This window comes from Neophocaena asiaeorientalis, unplaced genomic scaffold, assembly GCF_003031525.2.
Source record: "Neophocaena asiaeorientalis asiaeorientalis breed wild unplaced genomic scaffold, Neophocaena_asiaeorientalis_V1.1 scaffold635, whole genome shotgun sequence".
Lineage (NCBI taxonomy): Eukaryota > Metazoa > Chordata > Mammalia > Artiodactyla > Phocoenidae > Neophocaena > Neophocaena asiaeorientalis.
The window spans coordinates 178815-203259 of NW_020174929.1; the positions used below are offsets into that span (position 1 = coordinate 178815).

A 24445-nucleotide genomic window follows, 5' to 3' on the forward strand; every position below is an offset into this window, starting at 1 on the left:
CCCGGACCGGGGCATGAACCCGTGTCCCCTGCATCAGCAGGCGGACTCTCAACCACTGCGCCACCAGGGAAGCCCTCTTCAGATGATTTTGAGACAGCAAAATGGGAGTGGGAGGTGAGGGAGCACATGGAAAATGTAGGAGAAGATAGGTCAGTGCCACTCCTCCCTCTGCCTGGTGTTGACCCTGACACTGCAAAAGACTGGCCACTCTCCGTCCAGAGGCAGAGTGTAGATAATTTGAGATGACACCCATATCTAGGGAGTCAACATCCACCGAAATGGGGAGATAGTAAGTTTTTTGCCCTTTCTTTGGGCAAACTGTGAGTGGAGTAGGTTTTGAAGAACTCTACTTTTCTATTTCTTCCACTTTGAATAGCACAGCACAAAGAATCTGCCAGGCATCAGAGAAAGAAAGCTCTGGAAAATTTGCTCTTCAAGTGCCTAGCATTGAGTGCCTGTCATTGTAGTTAGTGCCCAGTAAATGACAGAGACTATCGCCATTATCAGCATCTTCATATTAAGAATGCTTATTCACAAATATGAATATCATTGAGGTTTCCCAGAGACAGAATTTTGGCTTAGAAATGCCCGTTTCTTTGGAGCTCATGCATCAATTTGCATGCTTCTGCTGTTTATTATAAACATCATTTCTTTCTATAAAAACAGGCAGTCTTTAGTACAATGGTCTACTATAATTTATTATCACACTAAAACTATTTCTACATTATCAGTACTAAAACACTTTACTGTTGAAACAAGAAACAGATTAAGGAAAGCTATCATACTTTTCTTGCTTTGGGGTAAGGAAAACAGTAAAAGTAACCATAGATTTAATAAAAGACGTTAGGAAATGAAGTCTTCTCAGAATCTTTTTGTTTAGTCAATTTGGTTACATTTTAAAGAAGACAGTCAAATGGAGGCTAGAATATGTGATCATCCGATTTTGATTTTCCACTAGTCATAGTAAAGTCAGGAAACAGTAAGGTAAGAAAATCTAGCATTCCTTTCCAAGGGAAAAAATAGCACTTTTAAAAATAAGGTGAAAATGAAATTTTTTTTCTGGTAAACAATCACAAATATTTTACCTTGCTGAACTTAAGGAAATCAATTTGGGAGAGACTTACTGGCAAAATAGGGGTATGGGGTTAAGAGATACGAATTACTACATATAAACTAGATAAGCAACAGGATATATTGTTATCGCACAGGGAATTATAGCCATTATCTTGTAATAATTTTTAATGGCATATAATCTATAAAAATCCTGAATCACTATGCTATACATCTGAAACTAATATAATATTGTAAACCAACTGTACTTAAATTTAAAAAAGGAATTGACAAAGAAGATTATAAAATGATTTGTTAGGAACAATGTCTCAAACATTTTAAATAAGTGCTGGCTTCAAACAGCCTTGAAAGTGTGCTTTAGAGTCACCATTCCGTTCCTGTCAGCCCTAGAGAGGATATGTATTACTAACTAATCTAAAAATTCCCAAATAAAATCCCAAATAAAATCATTCCCAAATAAAATCAATCAATTCATTGTGATTGATTAAAGTTAAGTAAATTGCTTTTCTATCTGCATGACATTTAGGGAAACAATACAAGTATAAACACACACACACATCTCCAAGAAAAATGGCCTGTTCGCTGTGGGAGCTTTGACTGCTGATTTTTAACTGCTGTCCCCAGAGGTTCCAGGAATCAGGTGATTCAGGATGCAAGCACATAATCCCTTCACACCAATAATTAAGAGCAACACACAGAGTAACTGGGCTGTGTCAAGAAAACCAGATAATAAACACATGCACACGTGTTAAGCTGCACTACTTTACAGCTCATTCTGTGCAAACACAGTAATTTACATTTCCATTTTACCAGCATGAGTTGCCCTAAGGATAGCAAAAAAGTAAAAAGGCCCAGCCAGAGAGGGCAAGGGGACAGGATCTTAGGAGGTGAAACACATTTCTTTCCTTTTGAAGCAATATTATAGGATTTGTAACAAGGCTGGAGGGAATAGTTCATAGCTAGAGCTTTTCAAAGTAATACGAAATAAATGGTCTGAAATAAACCAGCTGTAGCATTAAGACGCAGAAAGTTTATGACATGCATATACTTTATGCCCTTGCAGCTAGGATAAAACACATTTCTTTTTTGTTTGGCTATCATAAGGATATTATGCATTTGAAGAAAATTAAAGTTTCAACAAACTCCACCATAAAAAGCAACAGCTAAAGCAGATTGAAGTGATAGAGAAACCTGCTTACAATTGGCACACAGAAATTTATCAGTGCTGCAAGTTCACGAGGTGTATAATTCCTGTATAAAGAACCAAATCAATATGGTCTTGCCCTAAAGACAATATTTACATCGATTGTCCAACTCAGATTAAGAACAACTTAATCCACAGGAATGCAACTACTCTGACTAATTTATGCATGGTGAATGTGACTCAGTGTTTTGTGGGATTGTGAAGAAAAAGCTAGATAAATATCCTGTGATTTGTTCATGCACTCTTTTAAGACTTTTGAGTTGGTAACCTAACTAATCTGGAATGAGATATTGATATTAGGAAGGTGACACTTGGGCTTTTTTGTGAATTATTCTACACTGACTTCAATGAGATGGACGAAACAAACAGTGCTCTCTGCAACCTCTGCCATTCTGTCCATCCTACTTCAATTTACATTTTGGAAAACATTTTTTTTTTCAATCTACTATATTCCTCCTACATGGTAGCAACAGGTCATCAAGTTTTTACTGTCAAGCTACAACCTTTAGATGGAAAGCCAATTACTGATACAAAGTATGTTGAACTGAAAGTTATTTTCAGAAAGCAAAAGTGAAAGCCAAAGAAACTAATGCTTACAAGACTATATTAATTACATTGAGATTATTTGAGAGCATATAGGCATGAGTATGGTCTCTGTACTAATTCCACGAGAACATGCTATTCCCTTTAAGGCTGATGATTAGTAATTGCCACAATAACCCAGCCACAGTTTGGAAAAGCAAAACACCTGGAATGATTTGTTTCACCAGAAGAAAAAAAATGAGTCTTTTTATTAGATATAAACACTTGGTTTCTTAAAAGAGTATTTCTTTCAGAGAAATATTAAAAAGAGACTAAATTGATTGGTATTAAAATAAGGGGCAAAAGCCCTGGCTTTCCTACCAGTTGGATATCATGTAACTCCAAAATAAACAGTTTATTCTAAAGGCTCTCCCCTGGTTGGTTGACAAAGTGGAGTAAGCCGTTTCACATAAACAGAGGTTGTTTATATTTACTTGGCAGTTAGGAAAGGGAAAAGGCTCCTATTTAGATTTTAGCAAATAGTTAGTAATAAGGAAATTGAAGATATGCTTTGCCTGTCAGCCATGCGGAGCCGCCTATAGTATCTACTCCCCATCATGTGCATTATTTGAATATAAACCACCAGTTACCCTTCACGTTAGCTTAAGTATGCTGAAATGCAGCCATGTAAAAATTACTTAATGCAGAGCCGTGGATTCCCTTCTCTGTTTAAAATAAATTTGACTTGCTCAATTTTCCCATAAAACTACTTCTGAATTCTCTTTGTCAGGGGGGAAGTTATCCAATTACAAATCAACAACTGCTAAAGCTGAAATGGTAAAGCCAAAACGGCAGCAAATAGTTTAGAAACTTACAATGTCCATTCCCAAAATGAAGTCTTTTTTCATCCGCACCATGTTTTGACTTGTTATAGCCACAAAACCTAGAGGTAAATCAAAGGAAGAGAACACAGAAAGAAAATATACTTAAAACAATTATGTATGTTCAGAATGCGCAAAGCACAGAAAATAAAGCATTTTGCACAAACAATTAAATGCTTTAGTGAAAGTTTAATGACTTCATATTTTCTAAATCCTCTAGAGAAAGCCTCTTTCTCTGGGGACCCTGGAGAGCTGCCTAATGAGGAGATATGGAGAGATGCTACCCCACTGTGCAGACCCCTTCAGTTCAGTTTTTATAATGGCCCTAGAAAGTGTTTATAGTATTTTTTTTAAAAAACGACTGCTGTTAGAATGAATGAAGGGTAAAGTTTCCATTGTTAGTGATTAGTGCTGTGCAGTGTTACCAGTGTTCTGGGTGAGAAAGTGTCAGGGAAATCTGGGGTGTATTTGATGAGAGAAGGGATAATTGAAAAAAGAAAGTAAAAACCAAGAGTGAGGTCAAAAGAAGTGGTGGGTGTTGGAGACTGAGGCAAGAATTTAATGAAAAAAAGAAACTCAAAACTAAAGATGGAGAATCAAAAGAAAGGGAGGAAAAAAAGAAATATCTACAATACAAGTGGAGACATTCTTATTGTTAAAATATTTTATTGACCACACTTTTCAGATTTTAGTGGCAATTGAGGGGAGCAAGCAATGCAATAATGAAAGTAAGTCATAAAACAGACTGTGAACTCACCTCCCAATCAAAATGTAGGTGACGACTGCGAGGAGAATAATTGCTACTGCCGCTGAAATGGCAATCATTACCACTTGGCTATTTTCCCCGGAAATGGAGAAAGCTGTGAGGTTCGAGAGAAAAAATAAGAAACGATCAGGCATTAACACATCATAACTAACATCTATGTGAAAATGTTGATAAATTAAGTCCTATTTATTTTGCTTTTACCTAAAATATGGCTTCTTGTCTGATACAATGTAAAAAGAATTCTTCACTGAGTGTAAAAAATAGACATTTTGTATAATTTTACTTGAAATTTCTGATTAATAAGATTAAATACTCTGCTTTCACTGACATCAATCAAAACTATTTGGGCATCTACTGCATAAAATATGCTGGACTTGTTTTCTCTGTACTCATTGGCAAGAAACTCATCAAATAAACAGTAATTATCAGAGAAATATAGGGAATAGGTAAGATTCCCCAGGATGAAACTATAAAAACGTTCTCATTAGATTGTTTATTCTCCAGTATCTATATTTATTTAAAAGGTGGTATCATACCTGTCCTATGGACCCCAACACATGTTACCAACAAATTGTTCCTGTCCCTGTATTTCCTACCTTTGTAGATGGCCCATCATTCATTCACTCACCAACATGAGGTATTGGCAAAAATTGTCCAGGAGCCAAATCTGGCCTGCCGTCAGTTTTTGTATAGCTCAGAAGCTTAGAAAAATTTACATTTTTTAAATGGTTGCAAAAAGTCAAAAGAAGATTCTGTGATATATGAAAATTATATAAAATTCAAATTTTTGTGTCTATAAATAAAATTACATTGGAACACAGCCACATTCATTTATTTGTACATTGTCTATGGCTGCTTTTATGCTACAATTAGCCAAGTTAGGTAGGAGCAACAGAGACTGTATGTACACAAAGCCTAAAATAGTTATTCTCTAGCCCCTTACAGAAAATGTTTACTGACCCTTGACCTAAACCAATGATTCTCTAACTTTAATGTTCACATAAATCATTTGAGGACCTTTTGGAAAAAGCAGTTTCTGATAGACCATAAATATAAAGTCACCTTGTCCTCTCCCTCTCCTGATTTTTCTATATCCAATTAATCACCAAATTCTTTTAAATATTTTAGTTTCTGTCTTCACTTCTCTCCTGGATTACAATAAGAAATTCCCAATGGATCTCTACTTGCAGGCCTTTCCTATCTTCTACCTGGCCACCAGAATATTCCTTCTAAGCCATGAGTTTGATTATGTCATTCTCATGCAGGGCTCTCCATCACTTTCTGGATAAAATTCATGTAAAACCATTTAGGATCTGTTCTCTGCCTAAATCCCCAGGCTCACCTGCTAACAAAATCCATAAGCATTCTAATCTCTACACTCTCTAAAATATACTCAGTTCCTGGAACATTCCCTCTCATGCACTCATACTTTAATATATATTGTTTTTGTAGTAAATGCTGATTAAACAAATGAATCAGTGCTGTATCAAAAGAAAAGCTCAGAAGAGAGGGTTTAGTTATACTATCAGCTCTCCAGAAGCCAATATCACATCTTGAACCTGATGAAAAATCTAAGGTTGGAAGTTTTTCTCTAAAATAATGCAGTTTAGGGAATAAATGATATAAATAAAGAAACATGGCAGATAGGCTGTTAAAAGTTTTCTAAGCATCTGAAAAAAGAACTCAGAGTGTGGCAGGATGGTATACTCATAATATAAACTGTTGCAAGCACTTTATCCTTTACTACCAGAAAACTATTGTTTATGCCACCGTGGCAGTCGTGGGAGTGCCTGTTAGGATCTCCCTACTGCCAAGCCTGCAGTGGGCAGACAGCTCGCAGCTGCTGCACCTTCAGGATCCACTGCAGCCACGCTCTCCTCAATGACAAAACATGGCAAGGGAACTGCAGCCAGGCCATTTCTGCCCAATGCAGTGGTCCTGTAAGGGCAATCTTCATGCTGAGGCTCCCCGTTGGTTTGGTGAGACCCTCAGAGCTGCATTGCTCTCTGAGGGTCCCCCTCCTTAACCCTCTGCCTTCTCTCTGTCTTCATAGATGGCTGACCTACATCTCAGTCTCAGGCTCTGCTTGGCCATTTCTGTTCCTCCCCTTTTACCTTTTATCTGTATCCCCACACTCCCTGAAGCTCACACAATTCCACCTTAATATCTGCTTCACAGAAGACATGGACTGATACATTCCTATCCACTGGCTATAGATCTGTGAATCATTTGTAAATAACTTAACCTTGTAATTCAATAATGCTCCATGAACATATAATAATCACTTTATCTCATGCTTTTCACTTTGCATAGTGTAGCAACTTATAAAGAGCAGCAAGTTCTGAATTCGCTGGTAAATTTTAGCCAGTTTGTAAAATAAATGTCAGTGAAACTGGTAGAGGAAACATGATAGAAAAAAGAAGAATTCTCTATTTCTTTTCTTGTCAAAGACAGGATTAAACTAGACCTCTCTACAATTTCCTCTAGCTCCAGATATCTATGAATCCCAGAGAATATCTAAAAGCACATAACCAAATCAGATCATTTTTGGTTACTGAATTGGCAAACATTTGAATGAATAGTATTGATTAAATTGTATGTTATACAGTTGTCTAATAATTTTATGTGGCATACTGGCAAAAACTGATACCTATTATGTCAGGAATTCAGTTTGAATATGTTTTCCCACAAGCACACTGCTCGCCCTGGCTCTAGTCCCTTCCCATTTTTGTCCATCCTACACATGCTGTCCACTCTGCCTAAAGCAGACTGGCAAGGAGCTCGTTCTCGTGAACCAGAATGACTGGCTTTGTACCAATCTGCTGTGTGACATAATAATATGATTGTTGTGAGGATTAAAGGAGTTAAACACCTAGAACAGTGCTAAACATACAATAAGGGTTTAATAAATGTTATATATTTTTATTATTTCATTTTCCTGGTAAAGAATTGGCAAAAGTACTCCATATCCCACAAAATTACATATGAATATCTAATTTTGGTATATAAAGTTCTCTATATAATGATTCCATTCTACCTTTGTCAGGCTTTCTTTATGTCCCCTAAAAATAGGGTCCAAGAGGTTAAAGTGGCTGCATACCCATTCATTAAAAACAACAAAAAGGCAGTATGAAACATTTAGGAGTGCTGACTAAATTGTCCCTGAGCTAATCTTCTTGAATAGTAATATCCAGTAGAATCCTCCATTTCCAATTCTCAGCTTTATCCCACATATTTTTGCTCTGGAAATTCCCTGGATGTTCAAATTATGTACGATTTATTTAAACACAAAACAAACACACACACACAGACACACACAGACACACACACACACCCTGAGTGCTTACTATACTATTATACCAGGTAATATTTTAAGCACTTTACAAACAACAATTAATTTAATCAACATAAAAACCCTATTGAGTCATGCACGATGATCTTTCCCAATTTCCAGACAGGGAAGCTGAGGCAGTGAAAGTTGAAGCAGCTTGTCGAGGTCATCCCAATACATGGCAGCTCCCTTTAGGGTTCTTTCTCTAACTCCTACATTGTGCCTGCCGTTCTCAGGCACAAAGCACACACTCTGGATTCAGTTTCTGCCCACTGAGACTTTCCAGACAGATGGACTGCCTGTTTTCCCAAACATATCACACTGTTTCTTAAAGTCTGGGACTTCTTGCTTTGGTGGATGTCACCTTTGTTCTAGGAAGGTCCTTTTACTCATATACACTCTATGCTTTCTGTGGGACTTTTAGCATGACCTTTTTTTTTTTTAATATGCAATAGCAGCACTGGATCAGTACTCCAAAATCTGGAGGCTCACTGACTCCACTTACTAGCTATGTAGTCTCAGAAAAAACATATAAAACTCTGTGTCCTAGACCATGGATAAAAGGAAATCATAGTATCTTAATAGCTTACAGAACAGGATCAAATGAAATGTTTACGCAAATGCTTTTCATACTGTCACAAAAATACATGGGTTCTAAAATCAGATCGATCATTTACCAATTGTATAACTTTAGAAATCTTACTTAACCTCTCTATGCCTCAGTTTCCTCTTCTGTAAAGTGATGATAATAAATGTAAAGCACTGACACATAAATAGTAAGAAACTTTAAAGCACTTAGGAAAATATATAATCCACTATGCCTCTATATTGTTACTGTAAACAAGATCAAAAAATACTAATTAAATTCCAGGTAGAAATACACTATTTTCTACTAAGAAACATTTATATGTGTTATGAATAAAACTTTATAATTAAAAAATACTAAAAACTAGAATAAGCAGCAAACTGTTAAAGAAATCCAAACATGAGCCTTTTTTTATATCTTTTAAATATCAATCTATAACAAATAAAACTTTTAAATCCTTAGAGTTTTAATGAATATAACATTTTGATTTATAAAAATGGAGAGTTTTGATTTTTGTCTTTTTTCCCCTTAAGACAAAAGGTAATTTTTAAACCTATATTTACTTATATTTAAAGTCTGGAAGAATTCTATGGTAAAGCAGTAAGAGTAAACTGATTAAAAAAAAAAAATCAAACTGTGCAACTCAAAGATTTTTATAAAAGGAGAGGAGGGATATTAAAAAAGTTCCCTTTCTCTCTATGCTCTTTTCATCTGCTCTATCAATCAATGGAAATATAGCAAATATAAAACTTATTTGCAAAAGTCCTAAGACCCTGAAGTTTTTAAATGGGCTGTTTCTTAAACCTCAGACACTGAAGCCTCATTAGAAGATCATGCATAACACTGTCACAACTATATCTGTGGTAAATCTGGAATCACATTAAAATTTTAGAATTTGTTGTTGTTGCGAATTTATTTATCAGATAGGGTTAAGTGCTAATTAAGAACAAGAGAGGTTAGACTGATATTCCAAAATATGCATCAATATAATACATATTTATCTAATGGTGTTCTGCCCCTCTTGCCCCCCAATATGCCTAATTTCTACCACATGATATAATAAACATTTGATTTTTATATTTCTGTGATTTGTGATCTCTCTTGCTACAGCAAATCTAGGTTTTGTTGTTAATTCCAATAACTATTTAAAAGTTTGAAAAAATTCAATCTATAAGCATTTCAAAGCAAAGAACTTTCTTTGCGCCACCTAAAGTTTACAAAAAGATTTAGAATTACAAACGTTAAATTGCAATTATATTTTGTTATTGTGTCATCTAAAATTTTAAATTTGTTTTAAACCTTGTTCACGTGGATTTCCATGGTATTTTGCAGCATTTTGTTTCTAGTGTCCTCAAAGAGTGATTTCTCCGTATTCATTCCATCACAGGAGGATTAGGAGAGGTTTTGAAGTACAGTCTCCACATCTGAGACTTGAATCCCCTTCGATATCCAAGGAGGAATGGTTCTAGGACCCCCTACAGATACCAAAATCTGAGGATGCTCAAGTCCCTTACATAAAGTGGTGTAGTATTTGCATATAACCTAAGCACATCCTGCCCTATAATTTAAACCATCTCTAGATTACTTACAACACCTAATACAACTTAATGCTATGTAAATAGTTGCTGGATTGCCACAAACTAAAGCTGTGCTTTCTGGAACTTTCTGGAATTTTTTTGTATATATTATATCTATATAATATGCATTAAATTTTATTGAAGTATACTTGATTTACAATGTATTAATTTCTGCTGTACAGCAAAGTGACTCAGTTATACATATATAGATTATTTTTCAAATTCTGTCATATTCTTTTCCATTATGGGTTATCACAGGATATTAGATATAGCTTTGGATATTTTTGATCTAAGGTTGGTTGGATCTACGGATGTGGAACCTGTGGATCTGGAGGGCCAAGTGTGTAGATTTATGTTTTTGAGGATGGCAGCTCTCCTTTGAGTAGAAGAATTGTCATGTTTCATCTGTGCGATAATAATTTCTAACACTAGATTCTTATACCCTGTAGAAGGTAGAGCTTGTTATTGTAAACAGCATTTCTAATTGTTTGACAAAAAGTGTGCCATAAAATATTTACTTTATCATATTAACTTAAACAACTTTTATAATTTTTGTTAATCTTGAATGTTTCTATGAGGGATGAAATTTGGGCATAAAATATTACCATACCAATAACAATGTGATTTTATACCATGAATAAAATATTCAGAAAATAGGAAACATAGATGCCAGGGAGAAATGGCAAATTGTAACTGTCAAAAGAGATTACTGTGTGTCCTTTCGGTAGAATGCTAGGCATTGTCAGACTCTCCCTGGATAATCTGTTTCTAAAGGGTGTTCATCTTTGATTGTCTTCCTGGCCTGTTTTTCAACTATGAAGTTAGTTGTAGACAACGAATAGTTATATATGTGATTTTTCTCATTACAACTAGAATGATATATTCACTAGAGATATGACTGTTTTATGTGCATTAGAAAAGATGACCCCAATCATTATACTTATTGTCTTATAGTATATTAACCAGTTTTGGACAGAGTAACCAATTTGTTTAAGTATTTCTGATTGTCTACACACTCATACACAAAAACAGACACAACATATACAAATATGTATGTATATGTGTATATGTATCTGTTCTTCAAATTTCTCTTTAAATCAGTTTACTCTCTTACTAGTCTCTTCATTAATTAATAAGTTAAATAAAATTTTTAATTTGTGTTCATTTTATATTAATATCATAGCCATGATTTTCCCTTTTGAAACTTATATTTTAGCAGAAGGTTTTTCTAATATGAAGTGAATGCATTTAAAGAAAATCAGAATGTTACTGGGAAAATGTTTGCCAATTTTAGATAAATTTAGTGTCAGACACACAGGACCAACCAAATTACTTGTGGATGTGAATGAGGTGATGAATCAGGTTTAGAAAATCCTTAACCTCCAAGTAATACAAGATTAAATGTGTTAAGGATTAAAACAATATTAAGCTCCTCATGGATCATCACGTTTCTTTTTTTGTAGTTCATTGAACCATACAATGAACCTGAAATATCTGAATTAACAGGTACTAGAAGTTAAAATGTTACCATATTAAATAATGACCCTCAAAGGAATTTATGGCCAATAGAAGATCAGAAGCATTCCAGGCATTAGAATATGTTCGATTTGTAAAAGAGAAACACACACACACACACACACACAGATGTACACATACACAAACACAAGTAAACAGACCCAATGCTATGCAAAATTGTTAAATGTCCCCCAAGCAATATACTTTCAATGTATCACATTTAGCTAAAACTTAGAGTGAGAATGAATTATCAGACACCTTTGCACCAGCCCTTTCCCCCATACACTATATTGAAAAAATACGTACAGTCTGGGCTAGTTTCGAACTCAAACTTGCGACTGTTGGTCCCAAATCCAGCTGCGGTCCGGGCTCGGATTTGGAATACATACGTAGTATCAGGCTTGAGGCTACTGATGGTAACATTTGTGCCTCTTGCCCTGAGAATTGTATAACTTGTCTCTTGTTCCTGCTTTGAGGTAAGAAAAATCATGTTAAAATCGAATCTTCCTAATGCTGTCAAATGGTAAAAAGGTGAACCACTCAAAACGAATTCTTTCAAATTTTTAACACAGCTCATAGGACAGATAAAAGAGGTGACAATCATTTAACTTTCTGAATGTAATAGAGGCTTTTTTTTTTTTTTTTGCTGTACATGGGCCTCTCACTGCTGTGGCCTCTCCCATTGCGGAGCACAGGCTCCGGACGCGCAGGCTCAGCGGCCATGACTCACGGGCCCAGCCGCTCCGTGGCATGTGGGATCTTCCCGGACCAGGGCACGAACCCGTGTCCCCTGCATTGGCAGGTGGACTCTCAACCGCTGCGCCACTAGGGAAGCCCTAATAGGGGCATTTTTAAGCAAAAAAATTATTTACAGAATTTCCCAACTTGGATAAAATAATTTGTTCCCTGCACATAATGCAGGAAAATTTAGTTTTCATTTTTACCAATTACTGAATATGTGGATGAAAATAAGTTCTCTTCAAAGCTGAGGCTGAATGAAAGCTTCAGTCTAATTCCAAGAATAAACTTACAAAAACAAAAATGCCCCCTTGAATTAAACTTAACAGGAATGTCCTACTGATTCTCAGAAAATATTTCCATTAACTGTAAAATATTAAACTTAAAAAGGTCCAGGTTTTATGTATAAACTCTACATTAATAACTTTCTTAGTATCAGCTATATTTGCACTGTGTTTAATCTAAGTCACTATGGTTTGTAGAGACTAAAACCTTCAGATAAAAGTCTAGAAATATTTCCCAAAAGGATTTACATTGTACTTTAGGAGATTCACACCGCACATTAATTGTAAGGACTTTTTATGTCAAGCCTTGTTTACGAAAATGGACTACCAGGAATTGTGTTTTTCCTTTAACATACGTTAGTATATGAGCACTTTATGGGTCACCTAATTTCAAGTAATGGTGGAATATCCCTGTACCTGGTGTGGGACCTAGAGTGGGTGATATAGAACAATGCATATCCTCAACCAAAACTAAATAGAATATTACAGAAAAAATGTAGTGTGTTATAGATACTTTTTAGTTAAAAATGCTGGTTATGTATCAAATAGCATTTGAGTTAGTATATAAATAATGAAGAGGGCTGAATATATTTATTTTGTGGAAATCATTATTTCATGTGTTAAAAATAATTATTAATCATATACCCAGAACATGGCTCTGTTCATCATCATTAATGAACTAAACAGTCAAGAAAGCTAGACTTTGTAGAGCTTAAATTCTAGCAAAATGCTCAAAATATTTCTAAGCATCATATATATATTTGGAAATAATTTTAAAATTTATGAATGTATGCTATAAAAAATGTTTATATAAAGTATATTAAAAATAATATTACACATAAATATGCATCAAATTTAAAATGCTTAGAGAATAATAGATTCAGTCATTCTTTTCCTGCACTAATTAATATTGTTTTAAAATATGGATGTATATTGTGCTTTGTTAGTGGAGTTTGAAATAAGTTCAGAAAATGCTTTATGTTTGTAAAAGATATGAAGGTAGTTTCGTAGTATTTTTGAATCAGCTTCCATAGATCTACAAGTTGGGTGTTCCCTGGCTCTGCTATCCAATCTGAACTAAGGTGCATCATTAATTGTCTTTTTATTTTGTTGTATCATCTATAAAACATGGATTTTTATATTTGCCCAGTCTCTTTTATCACACTTTTAAAAAGAGAAGATCATGATCAAGTGTGTACTTGACAGTACCACAGTGGATCACTGAAAGCTAGGAGATAACTTATTTGTACTATGGTTTTGGCACAGTGAGGTTTATAAGGTCTCACTTTCTTTCAGTGAAAGAGACATACCTTTTTCCCTGTAGGGGGCAGTATGAAAAAAATGGGATCACATTTGTGAAATACATTAACTTCAATAAACAGAATAACTACATAGTGCAAAGGAATGTTTATACATTGGTTTTTTTTTTTTTTGGACAACTGACCATACCACTAATTCTCATATCTCTAAAATAATCCATTTTCATGTAGAGGAAGGTATGCAATACAGGGGAAAACATACTACATGAGGAGTCATGGCTGCCAGAATTCAAAACAAAGATCTAATGTTTATTAGCAGTGAGGCTGTGAGAAATAATAGATAATGCCATCAACTCTCAGTTTTCTTATTTGTAAAAGAACCTATTTGCCCACTTTCATCAGATTATCAGACAGCTCAAAATAATGTATGCAGAAGTAGTCTGTAAATATAAACTATATCAACTCACAATTTGTTTTTATTTCATTTTAAAATACTTTGTAAACTGCAGCAGATACACAAATATGTCATGTTCATATTGGTAGCTATAAAACTACCCAGCTCTAATGATAAGATTTGAATACATCTTGCTTTCAAACCTAGCCATAATTTATAACCAGGGAGAAATAAGTGGTACTTAGAGTGATGAAATACTATGGCTTAAATTCTACTTATAAATAATCATGTACCTATTTTTTATAATTGCATTACTGAACCACAATTTTATGATGTGAGGCAAACTTATCTACCCACTCTCATCTACATTTCCTTGTACAAAGTCAAGAAAGCTTTCCATCATTAGTTCAATAACACAATCGTTTCATTATTAATTCAATGTTCCTATCTGTATTGAAGGAAATTCATGTGAATGTGAAGGTCAGGAAATGATGCTTAAGGCAATGAACTCAGGAATAGTTCATCAATAGATTAAGGAATCGCTATATAATAGTTGGTAGAACAGGGGTCTCAGTGTGGAAGGACACAAATGTCATCTCTAATACCATAACTAGATGACTTAACGTTTGATAGTGACATCTTTTGCTATGGCTTATTGCTATAGAATGGAGGATATTTGACACAATGATTTCAAAACCCTCTTCTACCTATAAATCAAAGGTATCACACGACCAGAATTCTAAACAGAGCTCTTTCACTTGCTAGCAGTATCATTGGTTTCTCTGAAAGAGCACACTCACGATTAGGTAACCTCTTTCCCTACACAACTCAACCCTTTAACATTATCTCCCCACCTTTTCATAGTATTTGACCTCATAGTCCAATATGATCCCATTAGGATGTTCAGGTTCTTGCCAGGATAAAGAAATGCTGTTTCTGGATGTCCGATCTTTCTTAATCGTCATGACAGGTGATGGAGCTGTAAAGAGAGGATGGGAGGGGATGATGGGATGAGGAAAATTAATCGGATTGGGAAGAGCAGAAAGGCAAGGGAACAAGCAAATGGAGTCTATTGTCATTCTAATCTTTGGCAAGAAAGCACTATTTCCATTTCAAAGGCTCTTGAGTATTAATCTGGCCTCATATCAAGCCTCAGAAGCTGGATTATGGCCCTGGTACATACAGGCCTATGGAAGATGAGCTGAGATTTTCAGCTGCTGGTGGACTAGTGGCAAGTGAGCATATGTTTTCAATCTGCTACTATAATGTAAGCAATGAAATATATTTGATATATTAAAAAAAGAACAAAACATCAGGACTACCTATTTGTTATAACGTTGCAAAGTTATGAATGCCAGATTCTTCAGTTCATTGGTAACATTTTCATATGCAACTCTGTAAGAAGACTGGAATCCATTACGCACAAGGAGTCCCATGGTATCCATAGGTAATAATAATATTCAGTGTATTGTAAAATAGGTAGGATTTAGGACATAGTACAATAGATCTTGACTTCTGACAAAAATCTCTCATGAATAAAAATATATATCAGGAAGAAACAATCTCTGCTCTTACATTTTCATTTCTTAAAAATATATATATTTAGTAAGAAGTACTGAGGAAATGAGTACTCTTTGTGTCACAACTCTATAGATACATTTTGAGGCATCTTATTGGGTGATGACTCTATATTTGTTATGTTTTTCTATGCATTATCAAAAGTATAGAATATGAATAAAAAACTATCTGTTTGGATCAGATATCATAGGGTCACCATTTTTTTAATGGAAGATTAAATATGTTTTAAGAGATATACTTCAAATCCTTCCATTAAAAAGAAAAATGCATACTATCCATCAAAGTACCTTTGGTTTCTATTTTTTTTTTTTTTTTTTTTTTGGAGGCAGGCAGATTCTTAACAACTGTGTCACCAGGGAAGTCCTACCCTTGGTTTCAAATCTCAATCTTGCTACAATGGCCAACCAAAATACCTCACTGTGGGGTTCGGTGGCATTCTGCCATAATGCAATGCAGGAAAATAAATTACAAACATGAAACAAACAAAAATGTAGAATTCTCAGGCACATCAACTGCTGAATTGTTTTCATTGCTAAAGGACATATTTTTTTATAGATTTTTCTCAAATCAAGGACAATTAGAACCCAGTATATTTGTATTCCCTACAACAGCTAGCAATAAAGTTCCCTATATGTTGATTTGATGTTTCTATGATTATTACTTGACGACTTTTGCATCCAACCTCTCACCTAAATTGTTCCTGTCTATAAATGCCTTTCATTTTTATTCTTCACTTAAAAATAGAGCTTTCATTAAACTTGCCTTGTGACACTTTTTTAGAAAGTGTAAACCTAAACAAAAGATCTATTGCAGTACATTTTCCACCCACCTATTTCTATTATTTGTAAGATCTTATGAACTTTTGTAATTAAAGCCTCATAACTTTAATGGCCAGGGGATGATTACTTAATCTTTTTCCAAAGAAAAATGTAGGTGTTGCTTTTCTGATAGGAAAGTAAAATCATTTTCTTATTCACATCTTGCTCCCATTAACAATTAACATTCTTTCATGTAACTTGATGTCATTTACCTTTGATGTTCACTTTTTGTCTATTCAATATTATTGTTTTCTTTCTCAAACTGGCTTCACAACACCCCCAGCTCTCACCCCGAGGCAGTTTGCTGCTCTGAAATTGATTCTAAGCAAAGGATAAGTTATTTTGGTTATATTTAGTTGAAATTTTATAAACATATATGAAGTTTATAAACATGTCACTGAGTTAGAAATAAATAACAGGTACATTAAATTTTTAAGAATTAATTTCTTTTTACTTACTCTAATACTTAGAAAAATCAATTTATTATTTAATCGTTAATAGAATAATTTCAGCCCCCATGTCCTTGGAACCAAATTTTGCTTTTTGTACAAAAATAATGGAGAAATTCCACCAACTTTCCTCCTGAAGTAAGTGCATTAATAGAATAACTTCTAATGTGTGCTTACAGAGCATTTCAAAGAAACTGAATGTTGGAACACTTTCCTAGTAAACCCATGGAGACCCTCCCTACTTCGTTTCATACCACCGTGAGCCTGGTTTCTTTTTCTTAACAGTTAAAATACATTCTCAAAGAAGGTTTGAAAATGAACAGGTATAGTGTCTCTCCTCAGAAAAGAGGAGAGAGAAAATAATTCATTTCCAAGAACAGTTGTGAAGAAGATTGTATTAACTTTTTAATGAAAGCTTTCCAGGCTCTTTTGGGGATCTGCTTAAATTTTATTGTTTCTGCACTGGGCAAGACTTTGTAACTGTTGAAATTCTTCAAAGGTCTTTGAGCAAGCTGCAGTGCCCTGTTGGACTGTAATAAATAGCCTTTTGTAGTTCCACACTTACTTAAGTAGAGGCAATTGCTCGACGTTTGTGCCACCTCTAAGTTAAATGAACCTTTTCGGATTGCTGCTTTTAGGCCCCTGTTAAGTCATTTGTTCGGCTCTTTTAATACACACCCCTTGTACTGGCTGCATTTCAGCAGTTTCAACCCAGTGCACCAGCTGAAATCCTGTTACATTTAGGTAATGATCATCAATATTTTAATATTAATAAATAATTAACAGAAATTGTTTTTCTCTCCCCTAATAAATAATTTTAAGACATAAGAAAACACATGTAGCAAGAGAAAAATTCCATGGGCACTCCACAGTATCCACGCTTTCTAAAATGTTTTCTAGAACACTTCTTAATTCATGTCTTGAAGTATAATTTATCCATACTTGCTCATGTGTTGTAATACAATTTGTAACATTGATGAGAAACAGTGATTTTTTTTTTTTTTGGTTCATTTTTAGGTATCTAAGAGTGATGTGTTCAAAGTAATTTTCAAAATTCGTAGAAATTCTTATTTTTCTGTATAAAAGAATGTGATACAATTTATATCAATGATGCAATGTATAGCTTACATTTGATTTATTTTATTCTCATTTCTCTGTTTTTTTAAATTTGTGATTTGAAGGAGTGGTGGGTAATAGTTGTACAGAATGAAAGAAAAAAAAATCCTAAAATTAGAGAAATGCTTGGAAGGAGAGTGAAAAGTTACTGAAGCAGAGGAAGCATAGGTTTTCCCTGGTGAAATGCTGGTGTATAAGCTAAAATAGCAATTACTGATGAACACTTCAACAGCCCAGGATCAAGAGATTTAGGCTGGTGACTTTTATATACCTCAAATGATATATTATTACAATGATTCTCTTATTAACAGGAAGAAGTTGTTGACTAAGTAGGTTGCTATGAAATGGGTCCAGGAATTTACACAGTTTAGTGAATGAATAGTTTTGTAGGGGAAGAAAAAAAAAGAAGAAAAATTAAAACAGTAGGAAGATAATGATTTTTAGTAAGTTAATAACTCTAAAGTAATGTCTGGGTGTGTAACATACATTTTTGTTGTGTTGGTATTTGAGAGGGAGCAAATATTTGATCCTTAGCTTTTGCTATTCTGAGTATAATTGGATATACGTGCTCTTTGGAAAATAAAGAAAGGAGATATGATATACTTGTAAAGTGAAATTTTTATTTTCAACTAAAATATTTCTTAAAAGAATACAAATACAAGAGAAAAACAGTGAAGGTTGGGAGGGAAGAAGAAGCCCGTTAATCACCCTCCATGAAGTTTTTCTGAACCTTCTCCACACCACTGAAAAATTCGGAACACTGAATACTGACAAATTCCTTAACTTGCGGTGTCACAGTGAACTTGCTCATGGCTCTCTCAATTCATTCTTTAAAATTTTTCTTAGGTCACTACATAGGACTCGACAGATACTTCACCCCATGTTATCTAGTAATATGTGTTTTGTGAAAGCTGGTATCAAAATGCTTTTCAACTGCTGTTCTAAGGAGACATACCTTTCTGGGAACCAAGGGTTGAATTATTCCCTGAGTATTTTCTTCCCTATTTCCAGGCCACTGTAATGGCAGTTTCATGAATCAGAGACATGCATGACTAGTCCAGAAGATAGACAGAGAAGTATAACCCTTAATAATTCATAATTGAACCCCAGTTATTTATTTACAGAGGAAGAGTAAGATTTTCTCTCAATGTCCGCCTAGCCTGAGCCATTGATCGCATCTAATGTAATAATAGAAAAGCAATAGAAAAAAATAGAAAATTACAATGGGCAAGCAAAGATGTTAGGCTAAGAAAGGTTTCTATGTAAAGAGATCTGGTTAGAGATGGGGTTTGTGTAGCTCACAATTTGTATTTGAATCACACAATACTTGTGCATCCAAATCTACTGTCAGACGTGGAAAGGATTTATTATTTTAACTATGGTGTTTTTAAGACGCATTTACCCTTATTCTGTAACTAAAATATGACCCATCCTTAAAATCAGGAAGTCAAAACTTCAAAATTCAACTCTAAGGATCTGGTTTGGTTCGTTTGTTTTTATTGTGACTTTTCTCTTTCTGGGTTTGGGAATTTCTAATGAACCTCTAAGGTATCTCTGTGGTTTAGAGATTGGACAAGTTAAAGTAATAAGAAAAAAAGGCTCAGTATGTCTTTTTCTAAGGGAGCCAAAGCTTTTAAAAATTATCTCCATGGGAAAATATCATCGAGTAAATGGTTGAAAGATTTTTCCTTTGAATCAGGCATGCCTTTAAAAGCATACCTCTCTTATTATTTTGTACCATTCATCACAATGCCCACTTAAGAACATTTCCTTAGTTTTTTTCAGAAGTGGACATTTCTATAGAGTCCAGAATCACTCTTGAGTTTGAATGAGCATAATCATTCATAGCTTAATGTTCTCCATCTTACCACCCCTATCCTGATTTCTCCAACTTGTTCTCTGGAATTTCCTGTTTTGATCCCAGGACTCACCATTTTTACAGCCCACCAGTTTGAATTTCAGAGTTATACTTCTTTATATATTCTCCCTCACCAATAACACTGTATGCCAATCAACTTCAGCATCTGAAAGTCGATGAATTTTCTTTCTACCCAGTTATAGTTTTTTCAGCTCTGCTTCAGTTCAAACCATTGCCATCTTTCATGTGCATTGGATTCTGTGCTTCTCATCTCAATCTTTCCAGAACTTCCCTCAATTTTCCACACATTTTTGATTATTTATCATTTTATAAAGCAAATAAAACATTAACCGTCTTCTCCTTCAAAACCTCATAATTTCAAACCAGTTTTCCTAAACTTGTTAACTAAAAAATAAGTTTCAAAGAAAAGGTCTAGCAATCTATATTTTGAAGAATTTGATGTCAGAAATCTCTTAAGATCACACATTTGGGAAATTCTGGACTACAATAGGATATGTAATTTGAAATTCATTACATTATTATTTAAGATTCCTCATTAGACTGTAACATACATACCAGATTTATCATTTATTGCTCACCTTTCAAACTAAAATTTTAAATACAATTCCTTAGGCCACTGCCTACAATTGTACTTGTAATATACTCCCTGTCTGGAACACTCAATCTCTTCCCTTTTCCACTGGAAAAATCTCTTCTACTCATTATCCTTAGAAAGGCATTGCTTATATACAGCTTATTTTGTGTCCCTTAGGCAATAGTTAATCAGCTCCTTCCTCTGTTCTGATATATAGTATAGCTGTTCATTCTCTTATTATTTAGCCCATCTCATTGTGTTGCAATTATACCATTTGCTTACTAGTGTGTCTTCCCATTAGACTGTAAGTTCCTCAGAGTCTTTAGTGCCTAACATCACACCAATTGTACATAAATCTATTTATTCAGTTTGGTTAGCTTTGCAAAAAAATGTACAATATATTTCGTGACTAGTTCCTTTGAAAGATAATCCTATTTAACTCCTGATTTATTATTAAAATAATAAAATTCAAACAAAAATGAAAACAATAAGATGTTAAACAGATACCTTTTTCTATAAAATTATATCATTTATTTTGTATAGTAAAGAGAAAAATAATTTTCTAAACTGAATCAATAGTGCTGGGAGAAAAACATTCTAAAATGTATACATTTAAAGTAAATTTTGAGCAACATCTCTCCATAGGGGAAAATTCTGGTCAAAATTTTAGGCTTTTTAGTTCTAAATTTCTAAAATCTTTAAAATTTTCATTATTAAAATTTGAATACCTCAGAGTAGTTTTAAAGAGTGGAGAATGCAGTTAAAATGTATAATCTCATTCCCATCTCAGCATGGAGCAATAAAAGAGAAAGAAAACAGTAGTAATAAAAGGGTTCATTTCATAGATGTTTATTGCATGAATTCATAAAAAAAGATGCTGTTTTTAATTTTTCAATTGATGTTTAACATTAAGTTCTCCTTCTTTTAATATCATTCAGTATCCTCTTACAATCGGATCAATCTTCAATACGTTGTTTTAAAAAACTCTAGTTCTTCCTCTCCTTTACTCTCACACTACTACCATACTTATCACACTTCTGACACTTCTGGTCAGCAAATGTGTAGGTTTCCCCACACTAATCAATTCTGATTTGGTTTCCTACAATTTAACTGAATTTTGACACTATTTACTTGCAAGTAGTGTCATATTCCACATGTTAAAGGCTGAATCTCACAACACTGCCCCTCACCTCAGATGCTGATCACAATGAGAAGCTTCCCAGGTTACCCACAATTTCTGTGTTACTTGGCTACAAATTGGAGGTTCCCATGACCCTCTGCTCTGGCTCAATTAATTTGCTAGAATGGCCACAGAACTCAGGGAAACACATTTACCAGTTTATTAAAGAATATGATAAAGGATACAGAAGAACAGCCAGATGTAGAGACATAGGGCAAGTTCTACGAGGCTCCTAAGTTCAGGAGCTTCTGTCTCTGTGGAGTTGGGGTATGTTCACTGACCTGGAAGATCTCCTAACCCCATACGATTGGATTTTTTATGGAAGCTTCATCATGTAGGCATGATAGGTCATTAACTCCATTTTCAGCCCTTCCCCCTTATCAAGGGAATGGGGTGGGCTGAAAATTCCAGGCTTCTAATAAAGGCTTGGTCTTTCTGGTGAGCAGTCCTCCTCCAGAAGACATTCAGGAGCCCACCCAGAGTCACCTCATTAGAACAAAAGACACTCCTATCACCCAAGAAATTACAAGAGCTTCAGGTGCGTGGTGTTAGGAACCGGGGTAGAAGACAAAAGGACAAAAGATGCTCCTTGTACTCTTATCACTTAGGAAATTGTGAGTTTTAGTAGCTCTGTGCCAGGACCAGGAGGCAGAGACCAGTATATATGTTTTCTATAATCTCAATATGTAATATGGCTTTGAAAATCTATGGGAGGTAATCATAGGTTTCTAGATATAATTCTTCACTGTGAAAGAGGTTAATAGTGACACATAGCTATTTTTAAGGGTTTTATTATCCACTAAGAGTTAAGTCTAAAATAAAAAAATCTTGTAGGTAGGAAATAACAGAAAGTAGAGCAAATAAAGATTTCTTTTAAAACGAGTTGTCTTTGAAAAAATGCAGCATACCAGCAAACCTGTCATAAAATATTGAGATTCCTGGAGACATTATATACATTTATAGCATCAGTACATTTTAGAAAAAAAATAATGTTCCTTGGATTTGCTGAGATATTCTACAATATTCTTCTCTTTAAGTCCTTTGAAGAGCCATGAGTACTCTCAACATGCCTGTAGTCTCCGAGTCCAGTGAACCCTAATCAAGAACTTCATGCATGTACAAGGCAATGAAAATGGCAGGTGGTTATTCATCTAAATGTGTGTGTGTGTGTGTGTGTGTGTGTGTGTGTGTGTGTGTGTGGTGTTTAGCCTAATGTTCTCTATTTACACAGATAATGTGATGCTGCTGGAGGGTCTAGCTGTCTTTTAACAGGAGATAACTAAAATTAACTTACATCTAGGGCATTCTTTTCCTTCATCAATTACACATGAAGCATAAAGTACTCTCAAAATTCCTAGACAGGTAGACATTGAGCTCTGCATGTATTATTTTAAACTATGCAATATTCTTTACATTATTTCTGAAAATCCACACTTCACACTTCTAAGGCCTGAGTCTAAATTTAGAAAAATGCATTCCAGAGATAATATACATGGAAAGGATAGAATCTTCCCTCCCAGAGAGCCGAAAGTTGCCTGAGAAATTCCTCACTTCATAAGATTTCTAAATATCTTAAAATTTCCAGAAGATACAACTTGGCTTTGGGAATAGCAATATGTCTTAATCCTGAATTTTTCAAAGTTCTTCTTGGATAAGCTTCCTAGTTATTCTATTTAGAAAATCTGCTTTGATAGGATTTTAATATCCCAAGTTCCTAACCAATGTAGGATTGTAAGCTTGTTGTCTTAATTCAGCAGCTTCCACGAAATAAAGACAATAGAGTAGAAACTTCAAAACCGAAGTTAATAATCCAACTTTAAATACTAAATATGAAATCTTGGGCAAAATCAAATGATATACAACATTTAGTACAGGCAAAATTATTTTAGTATAGATGTCTCCAAAGAGTGAGAGGAGCAGCTGTTGAATACAGATAATAGGGATGTGGTGGGGAAAAGGGTGATGGTACAAGATCAAGACCAGATGAATGAAGAGAAAGCTTCAGACAAGAACTAGGCTAACCACAGTGTGAGGTTTTGTTTGTTTGTTTCAACGGATTGCTGAGGTAGTATGTCTGTTCTGACTCAAGAGTCCTTCAGGAGTAGAGTGGCCACGTTCCAGCACAGGACAGAAGGGACTAAATCTGGACTATGGTGGAGCTTCTGACAAGCAGCCTGCTGCCTTCTAATTATGTGCAGCAGTGGACTTTACAACTTTATACAACTTACAACTTTATACAACTTTAACGCACCTTTGGAGCAAAAGAGGACTGCCGTTGACCCAGCTTCCGCTTTACAGATAATGGCAAGAAAACTAGTCTGAAAGGCTACCCTCTTGGGTCTTGGGTTGTTTGGTTCATGTGTTCAAGCAGAACAGAAAGGAGGACAAATTTACAATATATTATGTATGTTATATTTAGAAAACAGACAAAATATATACTGGTCTTAAGTAAATTAAACTTTTATTCACAAATTATAACTATAAAAGGAAAGGGGGCACTGATAGAAATACTCTGTATTTTCACAGGTGTAGATATGTTTATTAAAAGTCATTTAATTTTCCTTACAGTTAAGACAATTCACTATATATAAATGTTACCTCAATTTAAAAAGAAGTAAAATATATGATTTGCATAATTAGGTCTTAATATTGATATGTCACACTATTAACTATATTTTCCTATTTTCTGTTTTTTTTTTTTCTTTTTTTTTTTTTTTTTTGGG

At 34.5% G+C, this 24445-nt stretch overlaps 1 protein-coding gene across 2 annotated transcripts in view; it reads right to left on the reverse strand.

Moving 5' to 3' along the window:
- EPHA3 (EPH receptor A3) overlaps window positions 1–24445 on the reverse strand; it is a 355098-nt gene that overhangs the window by 65341 nt on the left and 265312 nt on the right. Inside the window, exons 6-9 of one of the 2 annotated variants that reach the window (XM_024761400.1) lie at window positions 14983–15107; window positions 11760–11922; window positions 4436–4538; window positions 3673–3740 (exon numbers count right to left, since the gene is read on the reverse strand). In XM_024761400.1, the coding sequence (XP_024617168.1) occupies window positions 3673–3740; window positions 4436–4538; window positions 11760–11922; window positions 14983–15107 (459 nt within the window). The remainder of the gene's footprint in view (window positions 1–3672; window positions 3741–4435; window positions 4539–11759; window positions 11923–14982; window positions 15108–24445) is intronic. The other variant, XM_024761401.1, reaches the window with a different exon arrangement.